The following is a 26789-nucleotide window of genomic DNA, read 5'->3' as shown; positions in this document are numbered from 1 at the left end:
TCAGGAGGCCTTTCCTGATTGCTGCCCTTTCCCAGATGCGAGCCCCTCCAGGACCTCATTTCCAGACCCCCTTCCCGATCGCCTCCGTACCAACCGCGCGGAAAATGATTCTTTTGGGCACACGCCTCTCCCCCAGGGCTAGCTAGGCTGGTCTCAGTGTCCACTGCTAGCCTTCTGGGATGGGCCGTCCCAGGAATAACTGAAAGATGACTCTAGCGTAGCAGGTTAAACAAGACCCTCACTCACTTTCCTCTCCTTTGCTTCCCGTCTGATTGGTTCAGCCTCTCCGCTCCCGTCCCCCGCCCCCCATCCCGCCCCCAACACACCCCCTAACACACCCCCAAACCGCCCCCACTGATTGCGGAAAGTGGAAGGCTCTGCGCCTGCGCCGCGGGGTGGGACGCAGTTGGGAGCTGGTAGCGGAAAGGCACCGGCGCTTGCGTGGCGGTTGCGTCCAGCCTGCGAGGGCGCGGAGCGGGGGAGGGGGCGGGACTGAGGCGGGCGCCGTAGCACCGCCCCCTCCCGGCCCCGCCCACGCAGCCCGCCCTCGAGCCCCGCCCCGCCCCCTCGCCTTGCCCGCCCCGCCCCCTCGGCGGCAGCGCTCCTTCTTTTGCTGCCCGCTTGTCGCTCGCCGCCCGCCGCCCGCCCGGTCCCCGCGGTCGAGAGCGGGAGAAAGTCCTGCTGGCGGGCGCCCGCGGGGCGGTACGCGTCCCGCATCCCGGGGCCGCTCCGGCCCGGGCGGCGAGGGGCTCCGGCGGTCCATGCCTCCGCCGCCGCCCGCTGCCGTCGCCGCGATGGATTTCAGTCAGAACAGCCTGTTCGGCTACATGGATGACCTGCAGGAGCTCACCATCATCGAGAGGCCGGTCCGCCGGAGCCTCAAGGTGCGCGCCCCGGGGAGGAGGAACTGCCCGTAGGGCGCCCGGCGGCTGGCCCCGGCCCCGATTCCCGATCCCCGTCCCGGTGTCCGGCTGGCCCCGCAGTCCTCCTCCGGTCGCCATGTCATCCTACACCGGCCCTTCCCGGGCCCCTGCTTCGATGCAGCCCCGGATCTCCCAGCCTGGACCCCATCCTCGAGGGACGGGCCCCTGGCTGTGGGCCCTGACCCGGGGCCAGCGCCGCGGCTCCGGGACGCCCTGGGCTCCCGAGTGCCCTCCGTCAGCCCGGGCCGAACCCCGTCCTTCGGTCGGCTCCGCGCCGCCCCCCGCACCGCCCCCTCGGACAGCCGTGGTCCCGCGGTCGCAGCCCCTGTTCCTCCCGCCCCTGCAGGCGCTCCCCCCGGAGCCGCAGCCGGCTTACCCTGCGTCCTCTCCTGGGTGCCCCTCGGCCCCTGGGAGCTGCCTGGGTTCTGGCCCCCGTCCCACGACTCAGTCAACACAGCCGCGATCTCCCCCCACCCCCACCTCTCGCTGAGACACCCCTGATCTCGTCCCCCCTTTCTCGCATTAGAGCGAGCGCTTGTCCCCCTGTCCCCGAGTCATCCGGGCCTCCCTTCCCCTCCCAACCAGCTCCCTTACTGGACTAGCCGTCCTGCTACCGAGCTTCCAAGCCCCGTCGACCCTTCGCTTCCATCCTGAGTCACCACAAGTCCTTTCCCTCCTTTCCTCCCCACCCCTGCACGACTCTAGCTGGGACCCTGCTCTCTACCCCCCTTTAGGGAGTCAACCTTCACTAGCTCCCCCCCCCGCCCCCTCCCGCAGAGTCATCTTCCTCCCAGCCTCCCGGAGCTCCAGCCCTCACTGCTGGCAAATCGAGTTTTCGTGCCCCCTGGTCCCCAGCCATGTTCTCAGTAGCTCTTTTCACTCCCATCTGCCGCAATATCTCGAATCTTTGATTTCCTTCCAGTCCCAGATTTTATTCGTGTCCTGTTGTGTACCCACCCCCCACCCCGAGTGTCAGCTTTTTCATTCCCACCCCGCTGCAGTCTTCAGCCATTTAGCCATCCTGGGGTGGAAGTGCTGGAAGAAACAGCCTTGGGGTATTAGAGATAAAAAAAGTATGTATATATTTTATAGGTGCATATAAAATTGATTCCAGCAATGTTCTGAAGCCACAATGTGATTCTCCAGCTTCAGCCTAGAAGCTGGAAGTGTAAAAAAGAAACAAACAAACAAAGACCAAATCCCAAACCTCCACAACCCAAATCCAACAATTAGAGACAGACCTCTGTGGGGAAGGTAGTCAGTCCTCAGGCCCTTGATTAGTTTTCAATGATAATGTTTAATTGTGAAACTTTTTCATTACTCAGTAGTTATATAGGGTCGCCCGAGTGGCATTGGGGGGCAAGACTGATGGATGTTTATGTGCTTAATTTGTATTTTACACTTGACAGACACCAGAAGAAATAGAAAGATTGACAGTTGATGAAGACCTCAGTGATATTGACAGGGCTGTTTATCTGCTCAGGTATTTCCAAAAGTCCTTGAAATTGCTGCTCTCTCTGGCTGCATAGATAAATGCTTTCTGAATTGTCATGCTACAGTTACGTTCAGATTTTCCTAACCGTTTGAATGCATAGCAAGCATTTAATTGTATTACAAATTAAGATTTAGGTATGGGCTTATACACTTGAGAACTGAAATCAAATGAGATACCTAACTTAAAGAATATTGTTTGGAGGAGGAGGAACAGCACGAATGGTTTGAGTTGAATCTCATTTTTTCTTCTTTTTAATTTTTTAGCTTTGGTGGTTCTCACATAGCATCCTATAAATTTAAATGAGATGTCAGAATATCCAGGGATTAATTTAAGTTAATTGTGGTACCCTGGACCTTACTTATATGTACTATTTACTATGCAGAAAGAAATCCACAAATACGGTAGTTCAGTTTGTTGTCAGGATATATACTGTTCATATTACTTTTGCTATGTAAGCTTTATAATAAGGCTTGAGATTTTAAAATTTAATTGGGTCTACTCTCATTTAAGTTTTATCTCACAAGCTCTACAGAGTTGCTTAAGGCAGATGGTTATTGCAAATGTTTACATGATTTCTCTAAACTATTTAAAAAAATTGTGGGTTTAGCTTCTTAAAAGCTAATGTGCCGAACATTAATGAACATATCTATGAAAATACTTCAGCAAACAGAAAATTTCCTAAGGTGTACTTTTTGTATTTTGTGTACTTTTGTTCTAAATTTTTTTCCTTAACTTGCACAACATTTTTCCCCTTTTAACAAATTAGTTTTCACCTTTATTTTTCAGAATCAGATTTTGAAAACTGGTGTTATTTACCTCCTGGGATATTTCTCATTCTTGTTTCCTTAGTTTAGGTCTAATTTGCCAGTTTCAGATGCTAGCAAGTTACTTCTTTTTCTTTCTTGTTTATAGATCATGTTTCCAGTCCCATGTTATTCATTGTTAAAAAAAACCCCTCTCCATGAAGTTCATTATAAAAATTATTCTTTAGCCTAGTAGTGGCTTTCTGTTTTTAGTTTAGTCAGAATTTTAGCAAAGTTACAACTTCTACCATCCTCTCCAATAATTCTGTCACTTCAAAATGTTTCTGGATCTTGGACCTTTTGTTGATGATGTTGGTGATATTTGGTAGCATGCTCTCATCACTTCTACCTGTTTATTGAAAAGAAAACTGTTTTATGTATGTATAAATTAACAGTATGTGTTTTGGTGTTTACATAGAGAATAATCCAACATTTAACCTATTTTTAATTGTTATATTTGAAGTACTTTATTCCTTAATTATTAACATGTCCACCATGGTGAACAGTAGTTATAAGCATCTGCCTTTTCCCTAAGTTCTTTTTTTTCTTTTTTTAATTTTTTTTTACAGAGACGGAGAGAGGGATAGGCAGGGACAGACAGGAACGGAGAGAGATGAGAAGCATCAATCATCAGATTTCGTTGCTTGTTGCGACACCTTAGTTGTTCATTGATTGCTTTCTCATATGTGCCTTGACTGTGGGCCTTCAGTAGACTGAGTAACCCCTTGCTCGAGCCAGTGACCTTGGGTCCAAGCTAGTGAGCTTTGCTCAAACCAGATAAGTGCTCAAGCCGGTGACCTCGGGGTCTCGAACCTGGGTCCTCGACATCCCAGTCCAATGCTCTATCCACTGCGCCACCGCCTGGTCAGGCTCCCTAAGTTCTTTTGATTGGAGTAGGTAGACAATTGGTAAAAGTTTGGATAAGTTAAAAAAAAATTTTTTTTTAATGCTCAAGAGAGACAGACAGGAAAGGAGAGATGAGAAGCATCAACTTGTAGTTGCGGCACTTTAGTAGTTAATTGATTGCTTCTCATACGTGCTTTGACCCGGGGGTTCCAGCCAAGCCAGTGACCTCTTGCTCAAGCCAGACACCTTGGGCTCAAGCCAGCGACTATGGGATCATGGCTGTGATCCCACCTCAAGCCAGCGACCATGGGATCATGGCTGTGATCCCACCTCAAGCCAGCGACCCTGCGCTCAAGCTGGTGAACCTGTGCTCAAGCCCGTGACGTTGGGTTTCAAACCTGGGACCTCAGTGTCCCAGGTTGATGCTCTGTCCACTGCACCACCACCCGATCAGGCTTTAAGATTTTATTTATTGATTTTTTGAGAGAGGACAGAGAGAGACAAAGGGGGTGAAAAGGAGCAGCCGGAAACATTAGCTCATAGTAGTTGGTTCTGGTATGTGCCTTGACCCAGCAAGCCTGGGGTTTTGAACCGGCAACATGAGCGTTCCAGGTCGACACTTTATCCACTGTGCCACCGCAGGTCAGACTGGATAAGTTTGTTTTAACATACAGCGGTTAATGGTTTGAAATAAATTCCTACTTACTCCTTCTGAGTTCTTTTCTTTGTATAAACGCTGGCTTACAATTAGGAAATGGAGAGTCTTGCTCTACTTACTTGTGACAGCAGATACCTTATTCTAGATATCAGTGACAAGGCTTCTTTTTTAGGATAGCTTATTTGTTTTCTATTTTACTTTTATTGTTTGTAAGTGAACCGAGTCTTCTGAGTTGCCTGTATTTCTCAGGCTGAGAACATAAGTTTTATCCAGCTCTGGGACCTACAAAGCCCTGATAGAGACAGATGGGTCCTCTCATTCTAGTCAAGAGAATTTTAAAAGAGATCTGATATCTCCTTTAGTTTCTTGTGGCTCATCTACCTTGAAGGAGGTTTGCAAGGTGACTGAGAAGGCAGACACTGGTTTGGCTGTGTCTGGGTATCCAGCTGAGTTCTTCTTTTGTTTTCCTAACGTCTCACTAGCTCCTGGGGAAAAGTGGGATTTCACCTTTTGGCCAGTTTCTGAAGGGATAACTACACTGCCTGAAAGGTTCTTTCTTCCCTGGATTCGGGAGGGTGTGGGTTCGTTTGTAAATGTGTTCCAAACTTTCCTCTGGAAGCCTCATCTGCCCTCCTGTATTGAGCCTTCTATTTTAAATGCAATTTATTCCTTTAAAAAAAAATTTGTACTCCCTAATGCTGTAGAACCCAATACTGAGTCCTGTTTTTTATTTATTTTTATTTTTTTCTCTCAGATTTTCAGGTTTATTTTGGAGGTTTTTACCTTTTCCTTTGATACCCAGAATTTTTTTTTTCTTTCTGTTTTTGAATGTCAGATTTGCTTCTGTAGCTCTCTTATTTTGTATATTAAAACTATTTTGGAGTATAATGTTAAATTAATATTCAGAGTCAAATGTATAAACATCAGTAGGAAATGCTTTATATTAGTGGAGATTCTGATAGCATTTACATTGAATCTCATATTTAAAAAAGCATTATATACAGACCATCGTCATCTAATGAAAAACAAATTATCTTTATTATATTATAACTATACTTCATTATCTTACCTAAAGTATGATAGATCAATTATTAATGCTATTTTCACAATTAAGTTTAGGACATTATGATATTTAAAGATTTGACACAGATGAATTTGTGGGTTTTTTTGTTTTTTTTTCTTTTTCATAAATATGATGAAGATATACCCATCTGTGGCAGCGCTGAATTGAAGCAAAACAACTTTCCTAATAGTCACAGCTTGTGGATTAGTCAAAATCATACCACAACATCTTTCTCTGTTCTCTCTCTTCTTGATTTTGGCATATATTTTTAGAAATGTACTTAAAATATTTGAATTATTTTGTTAGAGAAGAGTCCTTAAATATGGATGCTGTGCTTTCATTAGGTAAATCTTTACTTATATCTCTAATTGCGTACCAGATACTGTAAATTCTAGATCTCAAACTTAGTACAAGTGACTCCATCTTACTGTGCAATGTGCTTCCCACTAGGCTCTCACTTGGTTTTAACGGATTGATTGAAAAGTAGTTCATATTCTATAGCGTTCACCAATTTAAAGTGTAGTGTTCAGTGTATTCAGAATAGTGCGACCATCACCAGAATCAGTTTTAGAATATTCCATCGCCGCAGTGAGAAAATCTGTATCTATTAGCAGTCTCCCCACTTATTCCCCACCTTCCCAGCCTTTGGAAACTACTGGTCTGCTTTCCTGTCTCCCTGGGTTTGCCTGTTGTGAACTTTCCATGTAAATTAAATTATAGAGTATGTGACCTGTTGTGACTGACTTCTTTCAATTAGCGTGTTTTCAGTTTGATCCGTGTTGTAGCATGTATCAGTACTCTATTTTTTTATTGATGAACAGTGTTCTACTGTGTGGGGTGGCACATTTTGTTGATTCATTTATCAGTTAGGGGACACTTGGATTGTTTCCTTTCAGCCCTTCACTTTTTGAACCAATCATGCTGGCCTCTTCACCGTAACTTAGATATATTGTGTTCATCCTTACTTCTCCTTCTCCCTGTCCTGGGATGCCCTTTCATTGTATGTCCCCAACGTCTTCTGTCCTCAGGACCCAGCTGTGATCTTGCATCTCTTCTAAGGCCTCCCTTGGCTGCTGAACCCACATGGAGCCCAGGCTTCGCTGGGCTCCCCATCACTCAGTGGCTGCATCCCTCAGTTAATTACTCACTACTTTGTATTCCTTAACATGTATATGTGTGTGTGTGTGTGTGTGTGCATTTTCCTTAGCAGAGCACAGGCTCTTGGAGGACAAGCCATATTTATGTTGTTGATATTTTGGTTCTTTCTTTTTTTTTGCTGTGATATAAATATATACCTCTTAGTAGAATAAGGTATATTTGTTTATTTGAAGATGATCAAAATGCCAGGTGCAACTTCTGACTTTTGGTTATCATATGCAATAGAGTTGAACAGATTGAAGTTATATCCTCTTCTACCATTATCTGTGTGACTATGGGCAAGTTACTTTGGTTGTTAAGCTCTTGTTTCCTCATCTGTAAGTAGAAATGATAGTTTCTGTTCCCCCAGGTTGTTGCATTACGTATAGAGCCACAGAATCGGTATTTAATTAAGGTTAATTCCCTACTAATTTTCCCCCCTTTCCTACTTCCTTGCTACTTAAGTGCTCAAGGTAAATTTCAAACCTTAAAAGAGGATAGCAGGGTTAATTCGGCTTTCCAATAAATTAATAAAGTAATAGGCAAGTGAAGTATATCAGCTGAAGTTTGTGATCAATATTAACTTTTTTTGCTCATAGTATTTATCAGAAACCAGAACCTTCACAAATTATAATGAAGCATTTTAAACTGAGTTTTAGTTAAGGTCAGTACGTGTTTTACCAAATGACCTTAAGCAGTAGTTGCTATCTACATTATGCATTAATGTATTGATCGGTTAATGTGCCAAACCTGACAATTATGTTTACTTTTACAATCATTTGTCACTTTTAAGCTATTTTTCACTTTGTGAATTTTGAAACGTCTTGCACATTACCTTCTAGGGACAGTCAGGATAACCACATCTTTAGAAAATTTTCCTTGTTCTGTCTCTTCCCACTTTTTTAAGGAGTAAGCGCGCCCCCTAGTGATATCAAAGAGTGAGAGTTCTGCAACCAAGTCGGGAAATAAAAGTTAAGGTGCTAACTGGGTCAAGTGATAAAAATCGTAACTCTCTTAGAATTCGGTCACATGGAAGGTATTCAACCATTGAATATGTGGGAGGCGTGGAGAAAGTGTTCAGACTTAGTTCTTCACAGTCCCCGCTTTTGGGTTTATCCTTTGGCATGCGGTAATTATGTAGCAATAATGGCAAGGTCTGTTATATCCTCATGTGTGGATGTTACTTAAGAGTGTTAACTTTCCATCCAAATCAAAGATGTTAATAATGGAAAATATTTGTAACCCAACTAATAGTTACTTTAGGATAAATCTTATTAATGTATTGAGTATTTACTATTTATTAGGCATCTCCTGGGAAAATGAATGGCATTGTACCAGCAGTTACTTGTGTTCAAGGAAGTACTTGTTTGGGAAACAAACACATTAAAAAAAAATTTTCCATAGATTAGACGTCATCCCTAATTAACCAGCTTGTTGGGCATTGAGAAAGCAGTGTGCTGTGTCAGAAATACTTTATATTAAGACATATCCAGATTGATTTTTCGGGGCCGAGGCTTGCTCATTTACTTACTGAGAGACTTTGGGTAAGTTCCTTATCTCCTCTGAGTCCATGCCTCCTACTCTAAACTGGAAATAATAGTACTTACATTATGGGGTTGTTTGGAAGATGAGAGGAAGTGTATGTAGAGGGCACAATGCTTTGTGCTGAGTTGTGTTCAATAAAGGATAATTGTTACTGGTCTTCTAAATTATCTACTTGCAATTCAGAACATATATTACTTTGAATGAATAGGAAAATTCCCATCCAGAAACTTCATGTAGTTATAAAGTAGTGGTAGTCAACCTGGTCCCTACCGCCACTAGTGGGCGTTCCAGCTTTCATGGTGGGCGGTAGCGGAGCAACCAAAGTATAAATAAAAAGATAGATTTAACTATAGTAAGTTGTTTTATAAAGATTTATTCTGCCAAACGTAGCGAAAATCCGACATAAAGTACTTGGTAAGTAATTATTGTTATATGCTTTAACTTGCTGTAACTCTGCTTTATAAATTTTATAAAGTAAAGTTACTTCCCTACTTTATAAATCACCATTACTGTGGAACGGTGAGCGGTTAGAAAATGCTACTACTAACAGAGATAAAGAAGTGGGCGGTAGGTATAAAAAGGTTGACTGCCCCTGTTATAAAGTTTTCTCTCCAGATGGTGTCCCTTTGCAGTTAATCCTCCACCCTGACCTAATGCAACCAATGATCTGCCTTTTGTCACAATAGATTAATTTTTCCTCTTCTAGAATGTACACATGTTTTCATGTCATGACATATTTATTTATTTAACTTTTTACAGTTTTATTTAGCCATAATTGATATCCAATAAACTGCACATATTTAAAATATACAATTTGATGAATTTTGACATATATATACCCACAAAGCCATCATAACAATTAAGATAATGAACATACACATCACCCCCCAAAATAACTTTGTGCCCCTCTGTAATATCCTCTCCTCTTTCTCTGATCCCTTCCCCCACTTAGGCAGCCACTGACCTGATTTCTGTCACTATAGATTAGTTTTCAATTTCTAGAATATTGTATAAATGAATCATGCAATAGCTACTCTTTTGTCTGGCTTCTTTATTCAATATAATTATTTTGAAGTTTATGATGTTGCATTTGTTAGTTTATCCCTTTTCACTATTGATAATTATTACATTTTAAGGATATAATACATTGTATATATTCAGTCATTAGTTGATGGATATTTGGGTAATTTCCAGTTTTTGGCTACTGCAGACTAAATGTGCCTTCCATTCCATTCTGGTAAACAGGAGCTGAATGGCTGGGTCGGATAGTAGGTGTATGTTTACATTTTTAAGACACTGCTAAACTGTCTCCAAAGTGATTGTGCTATTTTACATTTCCACCAGTGGTGTCTGAGGGATTGTGTTGCTCCCTATATTCGCTGATACTTGGTAGGATCAGTCTCTTTATTTAAGCCATTCTAGTGATACTTCTAGTGGTCTAGTGTACCGGTATTTCATTGTATTTGTAATTGAATTTTCCAGAAGACCAGTGGATGTTGAGCATCCCTACATGTGTTTATGAGCCAGCCACATAGCTTGTTTGGTGAAGTCTTTTGCTTCTTTGTTGGATATATGCTTTGTGAATATTTTCTCCAGTCTGTTGCGTCAGCAGGCTCTCCTTGGTTCTAAGCAAGGAAAAGATGTTGTATCCCAGTTTCTTGCTTCATCCACTAGGGGATGCTAATGGGCATCCCTGAGGGCAGAATCTCCTTGGATAGTGAAGAGTTTCAGAGCTTTTTAAAAAATGGTCACTTGTACTTTTCTATCAGAAAGTGCCCATGTTTCATTACTGATTGGATGCAATAATATAAGCACACCAACAATACTGTTTGTTTAATATGGCTAGAGGTTTATCAGTTTTATTGATCTTTTCAAAGATCCAGCTTTTGGTTGCATTATTTTTCTCTAATGTTTTTGTTTTCAATCTTATCTATTTTTGTTCTAGCATGTATTATTTCCTTTCTTCTGCTTGCTATGCACTTAATTTTTTCTTTCTTCTCTAGTTTCTTAAGGTAGAAGCTTAGGTTATTGATTTTAGAGCTTTCTTTTGTTCTAATATGTGCATTATAATGTGTAAATTTCTCTTTTGTTCTAATATGTGCATTATAATGTGTAAATTTCTCTAGGCACTGCTATAGCCACATTTCCCAAATTCTGATGTTATACCTTTATTATTATTTAGTTGAAAAAAATTTTTTTTTAATTCTCGAGACTTCTTTGACTTGTGAGTCATTTAGAAGTGTATTGTTTAATTTCCAGATATCTAGAGATTTTCAGATATTTTTGTTACTAATCTCTAGTTCCATTCTTGAGAATGGGCTTGATCTGATTTCTGTGATTTCCTCCTTCCCCTTACAGCTCTGATTTCATTTCTTGCTGGCCCCTCTTCCCTTGGTGTGTACTCCAGCCATCCTTGCTGTTCATTACACAGACCAGGCGCACTTCTCCTCAGGGCTTTTCATGTTCCTTCTGCTTTTACTGTTCCCTCAGATACTTTGCTAGCTCTACCATTGCTTTCAGATCTTCACTCACATGTAGGTTGCTTACCTATTTCTGATCAATGGTGCCACCACCTACTAAAGTCATGCTTAAAGCCTGGGGTATCCTCAAACTTTCCTGTTCTGTATCTCTGAGATTTATACAGATTACATCTTTCTTTGACAGAATAGACTCATTCACAGGGTTGCTGTAGTTTTCTGATATAAAAAATTTTAAAACCCTCACATTTTTATAGTCAAGATGGTTTTCAAATCCTTGATGAGCAGAAACCTGTTAGGGGTTCAAAATTCCAGTGTTTTTACTTTGGAAAACACTCACTTCTTTTGGTACACTTGCGGGCAAATAGATTTGGCCTTTTTTTGTGTGTGTGTGACAGTGACAGAGAGAGTCAGAGAGAGGGACAGATAGGGATAGACAGGAAGGGAGAGAGATGAGAAGCATCAATTCCTTGTTGCAGCACCTTAGTTGTTCATTGATCATATGTACCTTGACTGGGGGGCTACAGCAGACTGAGTGACCCCTTGCTCAAGGCAGTGACCTTGGGCTTAAGCTGGTGAGCCTTGTTCTAAGCAGATGACCCTGCGCTCAAGCTAGCGACCTTGGGGTCTCAAACCAGGGTCCTCCGTGTCCCAATCTGACGCTCTATTCACTGTGCCGCTGCCTGGTCAGGCTGGCCTTTTTTTTTTCTTAAGGAAAATATTTCTTAATGCTCTAAAATAACATTTTATTAGTTCAGCTCTAGGCTCTTATTTCTTTCTTTCTTTTTTTTTTTTTTCATTTCTCCGAAGCTGGAAACGGGTAGGCAGTCAGACAGACTCCCGCATGCGCCCAACCGGGATCCACCCGGCATGCCCACCAGGGGGCGATGCTCTGCCCCTCTGGGGCGTCGCTCTGTTGCATCCAGATCTAGGCTCTTATTTTTTATTAAGGAATATGTATTATAATCAGTCTGCAGGCTCATTTCTTATTTCTTTTTACTAAGCAGTGAGAGCTATATAACTTTTTTTTAATTGTTGCTAAGAAACAGAGCACAGCCACTAAAAGCTGTGTGACCTTGGTAACATACTTCAGCGTCTCTGTAGTGTCAGTAAAGTGAGGGAGATGTACTAGTTCTACTGTTACAATTCTTTCTTGCATTGTGACAGAATTGAATTCAGTGCTCACCCCAAGTATCAACTTGCTTCAGGTGGTTAACACATTCATTTCCTGCCACATTAAAAAAACAACACGCCTGACCTGTGGTGGCTCAGTGGATAAAGCGTCGACCTGGAACGCTGAGGTCGCCGGTTCGAAACCCTGGGCTTGCCCAGCCAAGGCATATATGGGAGTTGATGCTTCCTGCTCCTCCCTCCTCTCTCCCCCCTTCTCTAAAATGAATAAATAAAATCTTTAAAAAAAAAAATTAAAAAAAAAATTAAAAAAAAAAAAAACACAACTCAGGGTATACCAATCAGCTCTGATTCTTTGCTTACTATTTTCTAAAAGATACTAAAGTGTTCATTATTTTGCATGTTAAACATGTTGTTTTGTTTTGTGTAGATAAACAGTGTATAAATAAGAATAGAATGGCTTATTATTTCATCAAATAATTTTATTAAAAATTATACTTATTGTGATTTAAAAAGTCTATTATACTACTTAGTTTCTTCATTATTTCCATATAAATAAATAGCATGTAGACCTAGTCTTCTGGATTATATATATGTAATTTAGGTATGATATACAGTATATATGTATTATTTACTCATGTGGCTTAATTTATACATTAGTTACTTATTTATCAATTTTTATTTATTGAATTACATATGTTATAATTAGCAATTATGTTTTCTCAGACAGTATTTTTCTTTCAAGACAACTAGAGGACTGGTAATTCATATATTACAAAAGGAATGATACAGATGTCTAAAATAGTTCTTGTATTATAAGACATCATGGAACAATTGTCCTTATTTCTTTCTCTCAAGAAAATATGTTTGAACGTAATTTAAATTAGTTGTTATTTAGGAACCCATGAGACATTTTATAGCATCAATAGTTTTGTTGTTTTTTTTAGAATGAGGTTTTTGCTTTGTGAAGATAGTGTTCTGCCTCTGACAAGAACCAGCTGGTTGACCGTGGGCAGCTTCCATAATCTCTGTAGATGCTGGTCTCTTCAGTGGCACAATGTGAGGAGATGAATTATGCATATTTGTAAGGCCTTCTTTAATGCCAACATTCTGTCACATCCCATCTTTAGCTTTAGAGAAAAGGAATCATCATTTCACACAACTTTCACAAGACTGAGTTTTGGTTAACTAATGAACATCTAAATTTTATAATTGATTTGTTTGTATTATGTTTCTCCTGATTGAGTGACTCAGTTACAATAATATCAGTCAAATGAACAGAGAGGAGCCACAGGATATTGTTAGGGACTCCCTTTCTGGGTCAGACTACCACTCCCAGATTTCAGTTGTTCCAAATCTGTGGCTCTAGCTTTGGGCTCCTCTCCCCGACTTTGGACTAGGGCTGCTTGCTGGGTGGTGTCACCATGCCACCTCTACCAGACTGTCTCACTGGCTTTTCAAACTCTGTGTGCCTAAAACAGATTCATCATTTTTTCATCTAAATATGTCGCCACTTGTTATTGAAGCCTAATTATACTTTTAATTCACAGTGGCAGGAAACCTGGGAATAATTTTGTACTATTTTTTTCCTTTCAGAAATTAGTTTTGTATCCAGTCCTATTGATTTTATTTCTGCAAGAAGCCACTTCTTCCTTTTTGTTCTAATTCCGATGCACAGAAGCATAGTGCTTTGTTTTAGTTGTTTACTTTCTATTTCCAGCGCACAGTGGCTGGCATTCATAAGTGTTCGTAGATCTTTATGAAGTGATTGAATAAATCCCATCTGGCATGGGACGTTTGAACACACTGTTCCTTCTACCCTTTTTTTCACTGATTCCTACTCATTTTTCAGATTTCAGCTCTTCAGAGAAGCCCTCCCTTCACCTCCAAAGTAGATGATGTTCTTTCCTTTTTCTTCCTTTTTTTAAGGTGATTTTCTTGAGAGTGCTACATACTGTTTTTGTTATAGGTCTTTGCACACTTAGGATGACTTAACTGATTTTTGTTGTCTAATGCCTGTCTTCTCTGACTGTGAAGCTCTAATAGGGTAGGGTCATGTGTGTCTATACCATGATTTCCCTGTTTTCCTTTTCAGGAGTTTGTTCAGCGCCCAATATGTAATAAGCACTCAGTCAATATTTGTTGTCTGACAAGTTCGATGGCCAGGCATATAACATTCTTAGATTGTATTGGAGGACCCAGAACCAGTGCCTGGCAACCAGCAGGTCCTGAATAAATACTCCATGATCATTGAACATTTTAGTCCATCTGTCTTCTATAGTTTGAGTCATTTGGTCCCTTCCCCTTCCTACCATAGCTAATTATCATCCTTTCTTCCTGTGGATTGCAAGGATGTAGCCTGGTTCTATTTCTTTTTCATACAACTGTTGGTCACTGCTCAGTTCTTCCTCTGGGTTCCTCGCTTACCGGGTTAGCTGCTACGTAAACCCCACCTTCCGAGCTGTCCCTTCCCCTGCTATGTTCTGTATTTATATATAAATTAATATATTTTTAAAGGAATGTGTACTGCCATTTGTTAATGGGGAAATAGAAAGCTGATTTAAAAAAATAATGAGAGAGGTTACAATGTTACCAGAAAATCTTCCAAATTTGTGTAGTTATTCCTGAGCTTGTAATTTATATACCTTTCAATATTCCTGCTATGGGTCATATATTTAGGGCAGACCTTAGTAATATTTCCTTTTACTCTTTGCAAAATACTGTAGAACGATGATTTTCAAATGTCTTTTTAGTCATGACTCACAGTAAAGAATACATTTTAAATTGTGACCTGAATATACACATACATGTTTGTGTGAGTGGACTAATATGTGTAATTGACACTAAATGTTAATAATTATGCTTCTGTGTATAATAAATAAACACAAGGAATTAAGAAATGTAATCATAATATTGAATTAGAATATGGAAAAATCCCAAATAAACAATGCAAAAACAACAAGTGAGGAAAGATTATGAATACAGTAGGGGTGTCTGCCCTCTAATAAGTTCCTTCTGCTCTAGAGCAAGCAGAGATAATGCTTATCTTGCATACTGTTGTGAGATTTGCTGTGGAGTGTGAGGGGGAAGGAAAGGATAATGTAATTCTAAGATGTGTACCTGAGGAATCAGAGGGCTGGTTCTACCTCTGCTGGTTAAAAGAGGGAAGGGGAGGCGAGCTCCATTTTTGATGTAGGAAGTTGAGGAGCCATTCAAAAGGAAATGCTCACCCTAAAACTGATGATCCTGGCTTAATGAAAGAGGAGTTTGTCTCTTCTCCACAGTGAACGTGAAACTTCTTGACACATGCTGACATGGCATTGGGATAGTAAAAGATATATGGCAGAAATTATTGGCAAAGAAATTTATTGTAACATGACTATTACAATAATTGTAACATGACTATTATAATAATTCATGCGCAGGTTTTTCTCTTGCAAATTTATCAACTTAGAGACATTTTTAGGCTGACAGTTCAGCCACTTCTTATGATGGGACTATGATCCTAGGAGGTACAGTGGCCCTCGGTTATGAACTTAGAAATCATAGGTTGGAATCCTGGCTCTCATCTTCAGTAGTCGGAAGACTTTGGGTAAATGATATCCCCCCTGCACCAGGACTGTTTTCTCAACTGTAAAGTAAGTATAGAAATATACTGCATATAAATATTGTCAAGATTAATGTGAAAATGTATATAAAGTGCCTTGCCTGGCACATAGTACTCCCTTAAATGTTAATTTTTCTTTTATTCTTTCTTTGGTGCTATTAACAAATATGATTTGTTTCTGTATGATTCTAAGCGTGATGACTGCAAGCAGAGTGGAAAGACTCTCTAACTATATGAACCTTTTAAGGCAATGTTTTGAAGACTTAACAGTATTAAGGATTCAGTTTTGCAGTACTAACATGAAAATAAGCCACATTTGAAAAATTACTGACATTATGGATTGGTATTCAGTACCTTCTGTTTTATATCCTGAGTCATCTTTGTTTTAAAAGAAAGTTTTGTTTTTCTTGAAAGTTTAATTCTTTAAGCTAATCATTTAATTAACTTTGTTCTATTCATTAGAACTGTTGAATAATTTACTTTGAGTAAAGAAATAATTAAATATCAACTATTTAGAGTTTAGTTTTCATTGCAAACTCAAAGCAAGGCCTGTGTGGCATCTGCTTCATCATTCTAAATTCAAGCAGTGTCAGCAACTTCTGTGTTATGTTTTGGATTTTGAAATGAGAGCTGCTAGGATTAGAATTGCAGGGTGTGCATATTCAAATCACTTCAGATTCTACGCATAGTTGAACAGTAGCAGAGCTACAATTCTAAGATTAATTTCTCTAATAGTGACTATGTTATGTTGTCATTTTTGGATATGCTCCTCCCCCTTTTTCTTTTCTTAATGGTTTAGTATTAACTAAGCAGTGAGGGCCATCTGGCTAGGAAAAGAGAAGGACTCTTTGTTAGTCAGAATTCTTCGTATGTGAATCTGTTTTTCTCATTAGATTTGAGCTGTTAGAAGGTTGAAGCATGGTACAAGAAAAGAGAAAGACAATATTGGTAGTACCTAGGTCAGTTCTAACATGCAGCGTATACTTTTTTTGTGGGGAAGGGCATCGGTTTCATAAACTAATACAGATAGTCTTGTTTTGGGAGACCCAAGATGATGTTTCTGAAAGTGTTTTAAGCAATACGATACACCAAGAATTTCTTGACCTTTTCTTGATTTCTCAAAAATTGGTTATCATTTTGTTTTTTTCCCCAGCATTATTGAATCCCAACTTTTCTTTTTTTTTTTTTTTTTTTGAAATTATATGTTTTTAAAAGCATTAAACATCATAGTTATACATTTTTCTCTAGTAGTGCTGCATAGCTTAGGATCAGGAGCGGGATGGATAAAGATGGGTGGGTTTGGTATTGGCTGGGTGCAGGCTGGAAGAGAGGCAGTGTTGTGTGTAATGGTTATGCATGGATTTTGCAGTTATGCAGGCTGGGTAACTTTGGGCAAGTACCTTCATCTCTCCAAGCCCTAATTTGCTTATCTATAAAATGGGGCTAATAATATATAATCTACTTCATAAGATTATTGTGAGAATTAAATAAGATGACTGCAAGTAAGGTGCCTACTAACATTATGCCTAGTATGTAGTATATTAGATAGTATTTTTATTGTTGTTATTAGGAGGAGGAGAATTGAAAAAAGTCATTGAAGTAATAGTCAAGAACGTTGAGGCTGGCAAGTAAAAAACTAAAAGGAATATTAGAAACTGGAGAATTAGGAATTGAGGGATTAGAAATGTGATGAGGGTAAAAAATGAATTTAACAATGGAAAAATACAAAAATAAGAGTTTATAGACAGCAAGTGAGATCAGAGTTTAAGATTCTAGAAATGGAGGATTTCCAGGTAATGATTGATCTAGCTTTTGATGATTGTTGACATGGAGACAAATTCAATTTAAATCAAATATTTATGGAACCCTTATTTTGTGCTAGATACTGTGTTAAGCACTGGAGAACGTAAAATTTGGACAAAATGGCATTGGGTTTGAGGGGGCCAAAAACTAGTTATTCGTCATTCACCTGAATAAGAAGTGACAGTGGCAGGGGCTGGGATGACAGTTGTGGCTGAGAAATTTTTTATTGTTGAAAAAAAAAATGCTTGAGTGGATTGACTTGTTTTTAATTGGCTTAAGCTATTACTATAAATGGCTCTTTAAAATAGTCATATCTCCCAATGGGAATAAAATAATTAGTAACATTAATTTAGAATTTAAAAGACAGCTGTCCTAAATTCATTTATTTAACTAGTCTTTTTTTCCTTCCTCTTTCCTTTTTAGCCACGAGTGCGCAGATTAGATGATTAACCCAGTTCTTTTTAGTTTTAAAAGAATGGTTTGCTGAGTGGGCTTGTGTCCTTTTAGTTGCTGAATGAATATCATGTCCCAATGAATAGCAGAATTGGGGCAAAAAGGAGCAGCTCATGGTGTAGCCAAGATGATTATTCCTTGTGACTTTTAGTTGAAAGTTGTAGGTTTTGAAGTCTAGAAAGCGAATTTTGTAAATAAAAAATAAAATATAGAAATAAAATCAATATCAAACATTTATTTTAGAATTACAGGTATGTACATATTGAATAGCAATGAAGTGAATTTTATACTGTTGACTTCAACCTATGCTGATTGTTTTGGGTTTCTTCCAGTCAGTGATTGGTGCCATATAGTCACACATATTTGGCTTATTTATACTGATTCTGACCAAAGTCAGCAGGAGATAACAGTGGATCCAACCACCCATGAAATTTCCGGACAAGCAAACTTAGTGCCCCACCCGACTTGAACGTACAGCCAGGTCTACTCTTCTCCGTCTCCTGTCTGAGCCACAGCCCTTTCCCAAGTTCCTCCTCATACTTTCATCTAATGTGCACGTAAGCAGACCACATGTTAGCCAGCTCTGATACCTAATTTTTGCCCTATCACTTTTTTTTTTTTTTAATTTTTATTTATTTATTTATTTTAGAGAGGAGAGGGAGAGACAGAGAGAGAGAGAGAAGGGGGGAGGAGCTGGAAGCATCAACTCCCATATGTGCCTTGACCGGGCAAGCCCAGGGTTTTGAACCGGCAACCTCAGCATTTCCAGGTCGACGCTTTATCCACTGCGCCACCACAGGTCAGGCCCTATCACTTTTAATATCATAATTATGAAGAGGAGCCCCTGTTGCCAGGACAAACAAAAGTAGTGAATGCATGCAGTGTCTGACGAACCTCTGCTTCATTTGGGCAAATTGTTACTGTGCACTTGGCTCATTTACTCATGTCATTTAAAAACTGTGAAATTCTCAGGCCTACCAGAATCTGCTGCCCCAGAATCTCTGGGGTGAGGCCCAGTTTTAGCAAGTGCTCCAGGGTGATTCTGATACATGTTAAAGTTTGACAACCCCTGCTCTAGCATATTGTGCTTACCAGGCTGTACACATTTGCTTGAAGTCTCTGGCAGTATATTTCTACTAGAGATTGAAAATATGAAATTGCCGTTGTCGTAGGTCAATAATTGTCCAATGTTGGCAGTTCTGTGTGGTTCAACTATTAGTTACTTGGTGTAAACCAGGATTTCTAGAACTCTTCCTGTTGAATCATTTACATTATCTGTTGCAAGCAGTTGTCCTCTGCATTGTAGGATGGTTAGCAGCATTCCTTGATTCCATAGCATCTCCCAAGTTGTGATGATCAAAAATGTCTCCAGACATTGTCCTATGTGCCCTGGTGGTAGTGGGGAGCACTCCCAGTGGAGAGCCACTGGCCAACCCAGTAGCTTCCCCTTCTAAGCACTAATACCCAGCCTAAATATATACACTTTTCTCCCTGGGGGGAGAAGGGTCAGACATAAATTGATTATAATAATTAAATTCATATTTAAAAAAATTTTATTTTTCAATTACAGTTTACTTCCAATATTATTTTGTATTGGTTTCAGGTGTATAGAATAGTGGTTAGAAAACCATGTATTTCACAAAGTGTTACTCCCAGTGTTTCCAGTTCCCATCTGGCACCATACATATTTACTATAATATTATTGACTATATTCCCTGTGTTGTACTTTATAGCCTTGTGACTATTTTGTAATTACCAATTTGAACTTATTAATCCCTTCACCTCTTTCACCCAGTCCCCCATGCTCCCTCCCCTCAGGCAACCATCAGTCTGTTCTCTGTACCTATCAGTCTGTTTCAAAATTTTTTATTCGTTTATTTTGTTCTTTAGGCTCTAAATATACATGAAATCGTATGGTATTTGTCTTTCTCTGACTTATTTCACTAAGCAGAATAGTCTATAGATCCATACCTGCTGTCACAATTGGTAAAATTTTGTTCTTTCTTGTGGCTGAGTAATATTCTATTGAATATATGTATCACTGCTTTTTTATCCACTCTATTAATGGGCACTGGGCTTGCTTCTGTATGTTGGCTATTGTAAATAATGCTGCAGTGAACATAGGGGTAAATATATTCTTTTGAATTAGTGTTTTGGGTTTCTTTGGATATATACCCAGAAGTGAAATCATTGGGTCAGATGTTAGTGACAGTTTTAGTTCTTTTTGAAGAACCTCTGTACCATTTTCTGTAGCGTCTGCACCAGTCTGCATTCCCACCAACAGTACATGAGGGATCCCTTTTCTCCATGTCCTTGCCAACACTTGCTTATTAATTTACTGATGATAGCTATTCTGACAGGTGTGCGGTGCTACCTCATTGTGGCTTTAATTTGCATTTCTCTGATGGTTACTGGTGTTAAGCATCTTTTTATGTCTGTTGGTCGTCTGTATGTCCTCTTTGGAGAAGGGTCTCTTCAGGTACTTTCCCCATTTCTCAATTGGATTGTTTTCTTGGTGTTAAATTTTATTCTTTATAAATTTTGAATATTAACCTCTTGTCAGTTGTATTGGAAGATATGTTGTCCCATTCAGTGGGCTGTCTTTTCATTTTGTTGATTGTTTCCTTGGCTGTGCAAAAACCTTTTAGTTAGATGTAATCACGTGTGTTTATTTTTTCTTTTGTTTTCCTTGCCTATGTAGATATTTCAGAGAGTATTGCTATGAGAAATGTCTGAGATTTTACTGCTTATGTTTTCTTCTAAGATTTTTAGTTTTGAGTATAACATTTAAGTCTTCAATTCATTTTGAGTTTATTCTTGTGTATGGTGCAAGAAGGTGGTCTAGTTTCACTTTTTGCATGTATCTGTTCAGTGTTTCCAACATCATTTATTGAATAGACTATCTTTACCCTATTTTATGTTTTTGCCTCCTTTGTCAAATATTAATTGACTATAAAAGTGTGGTTTTTGTCTGACCTGTTGTGGCACAGTGGGATAAAGTGTCGACCTGGAACACTAAGGTTGCTGGTTCAAAGCCCTGGGCTTGCCTGGTCAAGGCACATATGGGAGTTGATGCTTCCTGCACCTCCCCCTTCTCTCTCTCTCTCTTTCTCTCTCTCTCCTCTCTGAAAATTGAATAAAGTCTTTAAAAAAAAAGTGTGGTTTTATTTCTTGGCTCTCTATTCTGTTCCATTGATCTATATGTCTGTTTTTACGCCAGTACCATGCTGTGTTAATTACTATGGCCTTGTAAATATCAGAAACAGTGATTCCTTCAACTTTGTTCTTCTTTCTCAAAGTTGCTGTTCCTATTCAGGGTTTTTTGTGGTTCCAGATAAATTTTTGGAGTATTAATTTTAGTTCTGTAAAATACACCATTGGTATCTTGACAGAAATTGCATTGAATCTATAGATTGCTTTGGGTAGTATGGACATTTTAATGATAGTAATTCTTCCTGTCCATGAACATGGACAAATAATAAGTTTCCACTTATTATTATTATTATTATTTATTTTTTTTGTGACAGAGAGGGACAGATATGGACAGACAGGAAGGGAGAGAGATGAGGAGCATCAATTCTTCATTTTGGCACCTTAGTTGTTCATAGATTGCTTTCTCATAGGTGCCTTGCCCGGGGGGGCTACAGCAGACCAAGTGACCCCTTGTTCAAGCCAGCGATCTTGGGTTCAAGCTGGTGAGCCTTGCTCAAACTAGATGAGCCTGCACTCAAGCCAGTGACCTCGGGGTTTTGAACCTGGGTTCTCTGCATCCCAGTCCAATGCTCTATCCACTGTGCCACTGTCTGGTCAGGCAAATTTGTATCTTCTTCAATTTTTTTCCTCATGGTCTTATAATTTTCTGAGTACAGATCTTTTACATCCTTAGTTAAATTTATTTCTGAGTACTTTATTCTTTTTAAAGCAAATGTGGATGGGGTTGTTAGTTTCCCTTTCTGATAGTTTATTATTGAAGTATAAAAGTGCAACTGATTTCTGGACATTTATTTTGTGTCCTGCTACGTTACTGAATTAATTCTAGTAGTTTTTTTTGTAGAATCTTTAGGGTTCTGTATATCAGTATCATGTCACCTGCAAGAAATCACAGTTTTACTTCTTACTTTTCAATTTGGATGCCTTTTATTTCTTTTTGTCTGATTTCTGAGGCTAGGACTTGTAGAACTAGGTTGAACAAGAGTGATGAAACTGGGCAGGTGTGAGGTGGTATCTCACACCTTGTTCCCGATCTTAAGGGAAATGCTTGTAGTTTTTGCCCATTGAATATGATGTCGGCTGTGGGTTTGTCATAGATGGCCTTTACTATGTTGAGCTATGTTCCTTCTATTCTGACTTTGCTGAGATTTTTAAATCATAAATCGGTGCTGGATTTTATCATATAGCTTTTCTGCATCTATTGATATAATCATTTGATTTTTATCCTTTATTTTGTTCATATGGTATATCACATTTATTTATTTGCAGATATTTTACCAAGCTTGCATTCCTGGAATAAATCTCACTTGATCAGCGTGTATGATCTTTTTAATGTACAGCTGGATCTGGTTTGCTAATATTTAGTTGAGGTTTTTAGCATCTATGTTTAGCAAGAATATTGGCCTATAATTTTCTTTCTTTATATGGTTTTGAAATTAGGATAATGTTGGCCTTGTCAAATGAACTTGGGAATCTTCCCTCTTCTTGAATGTTTTTGGAATAGTTTGAGAAGAATAGATGTTATCTATTCTTTGAATGTTTGGTAAAATTCACCCGTGAAGTTGTCTGGTCTGGAACATTTGTTTGGAGTATTTTGATTACTGCTTCAATTTCACTAGTTGTTATCTGTCTATTCAGGTTCTCTGATTCATCTGGATTCATTTTTGGAGGATTGTATGTTTCTAGAAATTTATCCATTTTATCCATATTGTCTAAATTGTTGGCATATAGTTGTTTGTAATAGGTGGGGGTGGAGGGAGACTTTGCATAAGGCGTGGGAGGCGTGATGCACTGTGTAGAGGGTGTTACATTGAGTGGGATACTTGAAACCATGTCAACACAATAAATTAAAAATAAAAATTTAAAATTAAATTTAAAAAAGAAGAATACATAGGTTTCAAGTAAACATTTCGATTGACTATGTTGTATGCCCATCACCCAAGGTCAAATCACTTTCCGTCACCGTATATTTGTCCCTCTTTACTCCCTTCCCCCGGGTATCCACTTCACCTTTATGTCCATGAGTCTCATTTTTATATACCACCTATGTGTGAAATTATATTGCTCTTAGCTTTTTCTGATTTATGTATTTCACTTAGTATGATGTTCTTAGGTCATCGATGTTGTTGTAAATGGCAATATGTCATAATTTCTTATGGCTAAGTAGTATTCCATTGTATAAATGTACCACATCTTCTTTATTCAATCCTGATGTTGGTAATCTGTGTCTTCTCTCATTTTTTATCTATCTTCTTGCTACAGGTTAGTGAACTTTATTGATCCTTTAAAAGAACCAGGACTTTCTTTTACTTATTTTCTCTGTTGTTTTATTTTTCTGTATTTTTCCGAAGTTAGAAGTGAGGAGGCAGTCAGACAGACTCTTACATGCTCCTGACTGGGATCCACCTGGCATGCCCACCAGGGGGCAATGCTCTGCCCATCTAGGGCGTTGCTTTGTTGCGGCTGGAGCCATTCTAGTGCCTGAGGTGGAGGCCATGGAGCCATCCTCAGCATCCAGGCCAACTTTGCTCCATTGGAGCCTTGGCTGTGGAAGGGGAAGAAAGAGACAGAGAGGAAGGAAAGGGGGAGGGTGGAGAAGCAGATGAGTGCTTCTCCTGTGTGCCCTGACCGGAAATCGAACCCGGGACTTCCACACACTGGGCCGACGCTCTACTGCTGAGCCAACCAGCCAGGGCCTTCTGTTTTTATTTCATTAATTTCTGCTCTTTATAATTCCTTCTTCTGCTTGCGTTGCAATTTTTTTTGTTGTTCCTCTAGGTTCTTGTAGTAGAAAGTTAGATTATTTATTTGAAATTTTTCATCTTTTCTAATGTATAACATTTAGTGTTATAAATTTCTCTCTTTTCACTGTTTCAACTGTTGTGGACAAGTTCTGCGGGGGGTGGGGGGGTGGGGGGGTGAGGGCAACAGAGACGCAAAGACCGACTCGGGGGACCAAGTTCAGTGATGCAGATCCGATTTATTCAGGAAGTAAGCTAGCTTATATACATGGGTTCAGCCAATAGGATGTTACATCGTGTCCTTCATAGCCAATGGCTGAAAAGATCAAGGAGCTGCATGGTTGACACTCAATCACTTCCTTATAGCGGGGGAGCTTCCTTCCTGGGTATGCCCAGGAGGCTTCTGGGAGCTGGAGTGTTCTCACAGCATTGCATCAGCCACAGCTGCTAGGAATGTGCTCTGCACTCCACCCACAAACTGTGTCCCCCAAATTTCAATATATTTTCATTTTTATTCAGTTTAGTGTATTTTTGAAATTTTCAATGGGACTTCCTCTTTGATCTATGTAGAAATGTGTTATTTAGTTTCAAAAATTTAGAGACTTTATGTTGGTTTTCTATTATTGGTTTCCAGTTTAATTCCATTGTGGTCAAAGAAAACTATGGATAATTTTAATTCTTAAAAATTTATTGAGGACTTTTTTTATGGTCTAAGATATGGCTTTCTTGATACATGTTCCTTGGGCATGAAAGGGGGTGTGTTCTGCTGTGGCTGGATGGAGTGTCCTGTAAAAGTCAATTAGATCTTTTTGGTTGATGTGTGTAGTTGAGTTCTTTCATGTCCTTGTGGATTTTCTGCCTAGTTGTTCTATCAGGTGTTGAGAGAGGGGTGTGCAAATCTCTACCTGGGTATTTGTCTGTTTCTCCTTTTAAGTTTGTCAAAGTTTTGTTTCACATTTTTGTAACTCTATATGGTGTATACACATTTAGAATTGTTATATCTTCCTGTTGGATTGCCGCATTTATTATCATGTAATATCCCATTTCTATATCTGGTGATTTTATTTTTTCTCAAGTCAACTTTAGCTGATACTAATATAGACACTCCTGCTCTCTCTCTCTCTCTTTTTTTTTTTTTTTTTGTATTTTTCCGAAGCTGGAAACGGGGAGAGACAGTCAGACAGACTCCCACATGCACCTGACTGGGATCCACCTGGCACGCCCACCAGGGGGCGATGCTCTGCCCACCAGGGGGCGTCGCTCTGTTGCGACCAGAGCCACTCTAGCGCCTGGGGCAGAGGCCAAGGAGCCATCCCCAGCGCCCGGGCCATCTTTGCTCCAATGGAGCCTCACTGCGGGAGGGGAAGAGAGAGACAGAGAGGAAGGAGAGGGGGAGGGGTGGAGAAGCAGATGGGCGCATCTCCTGTGTGCCCTGGCCGGGAATCGAACCTGGGACCCCTTGCACGCCAGGCCGACGCTCTACCACTGAGCCTACCGGCCAGGGCCTCTCCTGCTCTCTTTTGATTTACAATTCTATGATGTATTGTTTTCTGTGTTTTTTTTTTTCTTTTTACTTTCAGTGTGCTCATATTGTTATATTTCTTATAGGCAATTAGTTGAGTCATGTTTTTAAATCCACTCCACCAGTTGCTGTCTTTTAATGGATAGATTCAGACCATTTCCATTTAATGTAAGTATTGATACTTTGGGACTTAAATTTGACATTTTATTTTTTTGGGTTTTTTTTGTTTGTTCTTTTTTGTTTCTCCCATGCAATGTTACATCTTCACTTTTATAAAATATTAGAGATCATATATTGGAAAGTTAGTGAATAAATTTAGTGAATGCTCAGTGCTAAATATTACTGACATCAGTGCACACAGAGAGTCATCCATTTGTTCATCCCTTTAAGAGACATTTACTGAACCTCTGCTCTGGGCCAGAAATTGTCATGTTAAACATTACTTTTTCAGATATTTCTCTTCTCTCAGTTCTATAGTATTTCAGTTGTTTTTTGAGGCTGCTATGGCAAATTACCATAAGCTGGATGGCTTAAAATAACAGAAATTTATTCTCTCACAGTTCTGGAGGCCAGGACTCTGAAATTAGTCACTGAGTCAAATTCAAGTTGTCTGGACGATGAGTATACAACATAAATCGACTGTCAAATGATGTGGAGATGTTTGCTTAAAATCTATGTACTCTTGTTGACTAATGTCACCTTGTTAAATTTAATTTTCTAAATAAGAAAAAGATGAAGGTATTGAGAAATACAAATTGGCAGTTCCAAATAGTCACAGGGATGTACAATGCAGCATAGGGAATATAGTCAGTAATATTGTAAGAGCTGTATATGGTGTCAGCTGGATATAGGACTTATCGGGGGATCACTTTGTAAGTTACTATACTGTACATCTGAAACTAATATAATGTTGAATGTCAACTCTAATTGGAAAAAGTTAAAAAAAATGAAGATAAAATAAATCAAGTTGCAGCAGGACTCTGGGGGAGAATCTTCTCTTCGCCTCTTCCAGCCTCTGCTGCTTGTCAGCATTCTGATTTGTGGCAGCATCTCTTCCGTCCCTGCTCTGGGGTCAGATTGCCTTCTGTCTGTCTGTCTTTTCTTCTGAGTGTCTCTTTTGAGGACATCTGTTATTGATCCTGTAGCCTACCAGGATAATCCAGACTCATCTCTTCATCCTAAAATCCCTTTTCAAGTTAAGATAACATCACCGGTTAATTAAGATAACATCTAGGTTTAGGGTTTAGGCATTTTATGGGGTGGGAGGGGCAGCAGTCAACCCACTACAAGTAGTAATTTTATGTGCAACTTTAATTTCTTTGTTTTCATCTCCTCCCATCTTGGCATGTGCCCCTTATTCCAGTTCCTTTCCTTC

General features: G+C 39.6%; 1 protein-coding gene across 5 annotated transcripts in view; it reads left to right on the top strand.

Moving 5' to 3' along the window:
• The first annotated feature begins 604 nt into the window (after positions 1–604).
• Positions 605–26789, top strand: part of PPP4R4 (protein phosphatase 4 regulatory subunit 4) — an 88171-nt gene continuing 61986 nt past the window's right edge. For 4 of the 5 annotated variants that reach the window (XM_066276532.1, XM_066276530.1, XM_066276535.1 and 1 more), the window contains exons 1-2: positions 605–884; positions 2333–2406. In XM_066276532.1, coding sequence (XP_066132629.1) covers positions 762–884; positions 2333–2406 — 197 coding nt within the window. In that variant the 5' untranslated portion in view covers positions 605–761. Of the gene's footprint in view, positions 885–2332; positions 2407–25500; positions 25583–26789 lie in introns of those variants that run through there. The other variant, XM_066276533.1, reaches the window with a different exon arrangement.

Source organism: Saccopteryx bilineata, chromosome 4, assembly GCF_036850765.1.
Source record: "Saccopteryx bilineata isolate mSacBil1 chromosome 4, mSacBil1_pri_phased_curated, whole genome shotgun sequence".
Classification (NCBI taxonomy): Eukaryota; Metazoa; Chordata; class Mammalia; order Chiroptera; family Emballonuridae; genus Saccopteryx; species Saccopteryx bilineata.
Note: the sequence above shows the minus strand (reverse complement) of the source record. Positions and strands in the feature narration are given on the sequence as shown.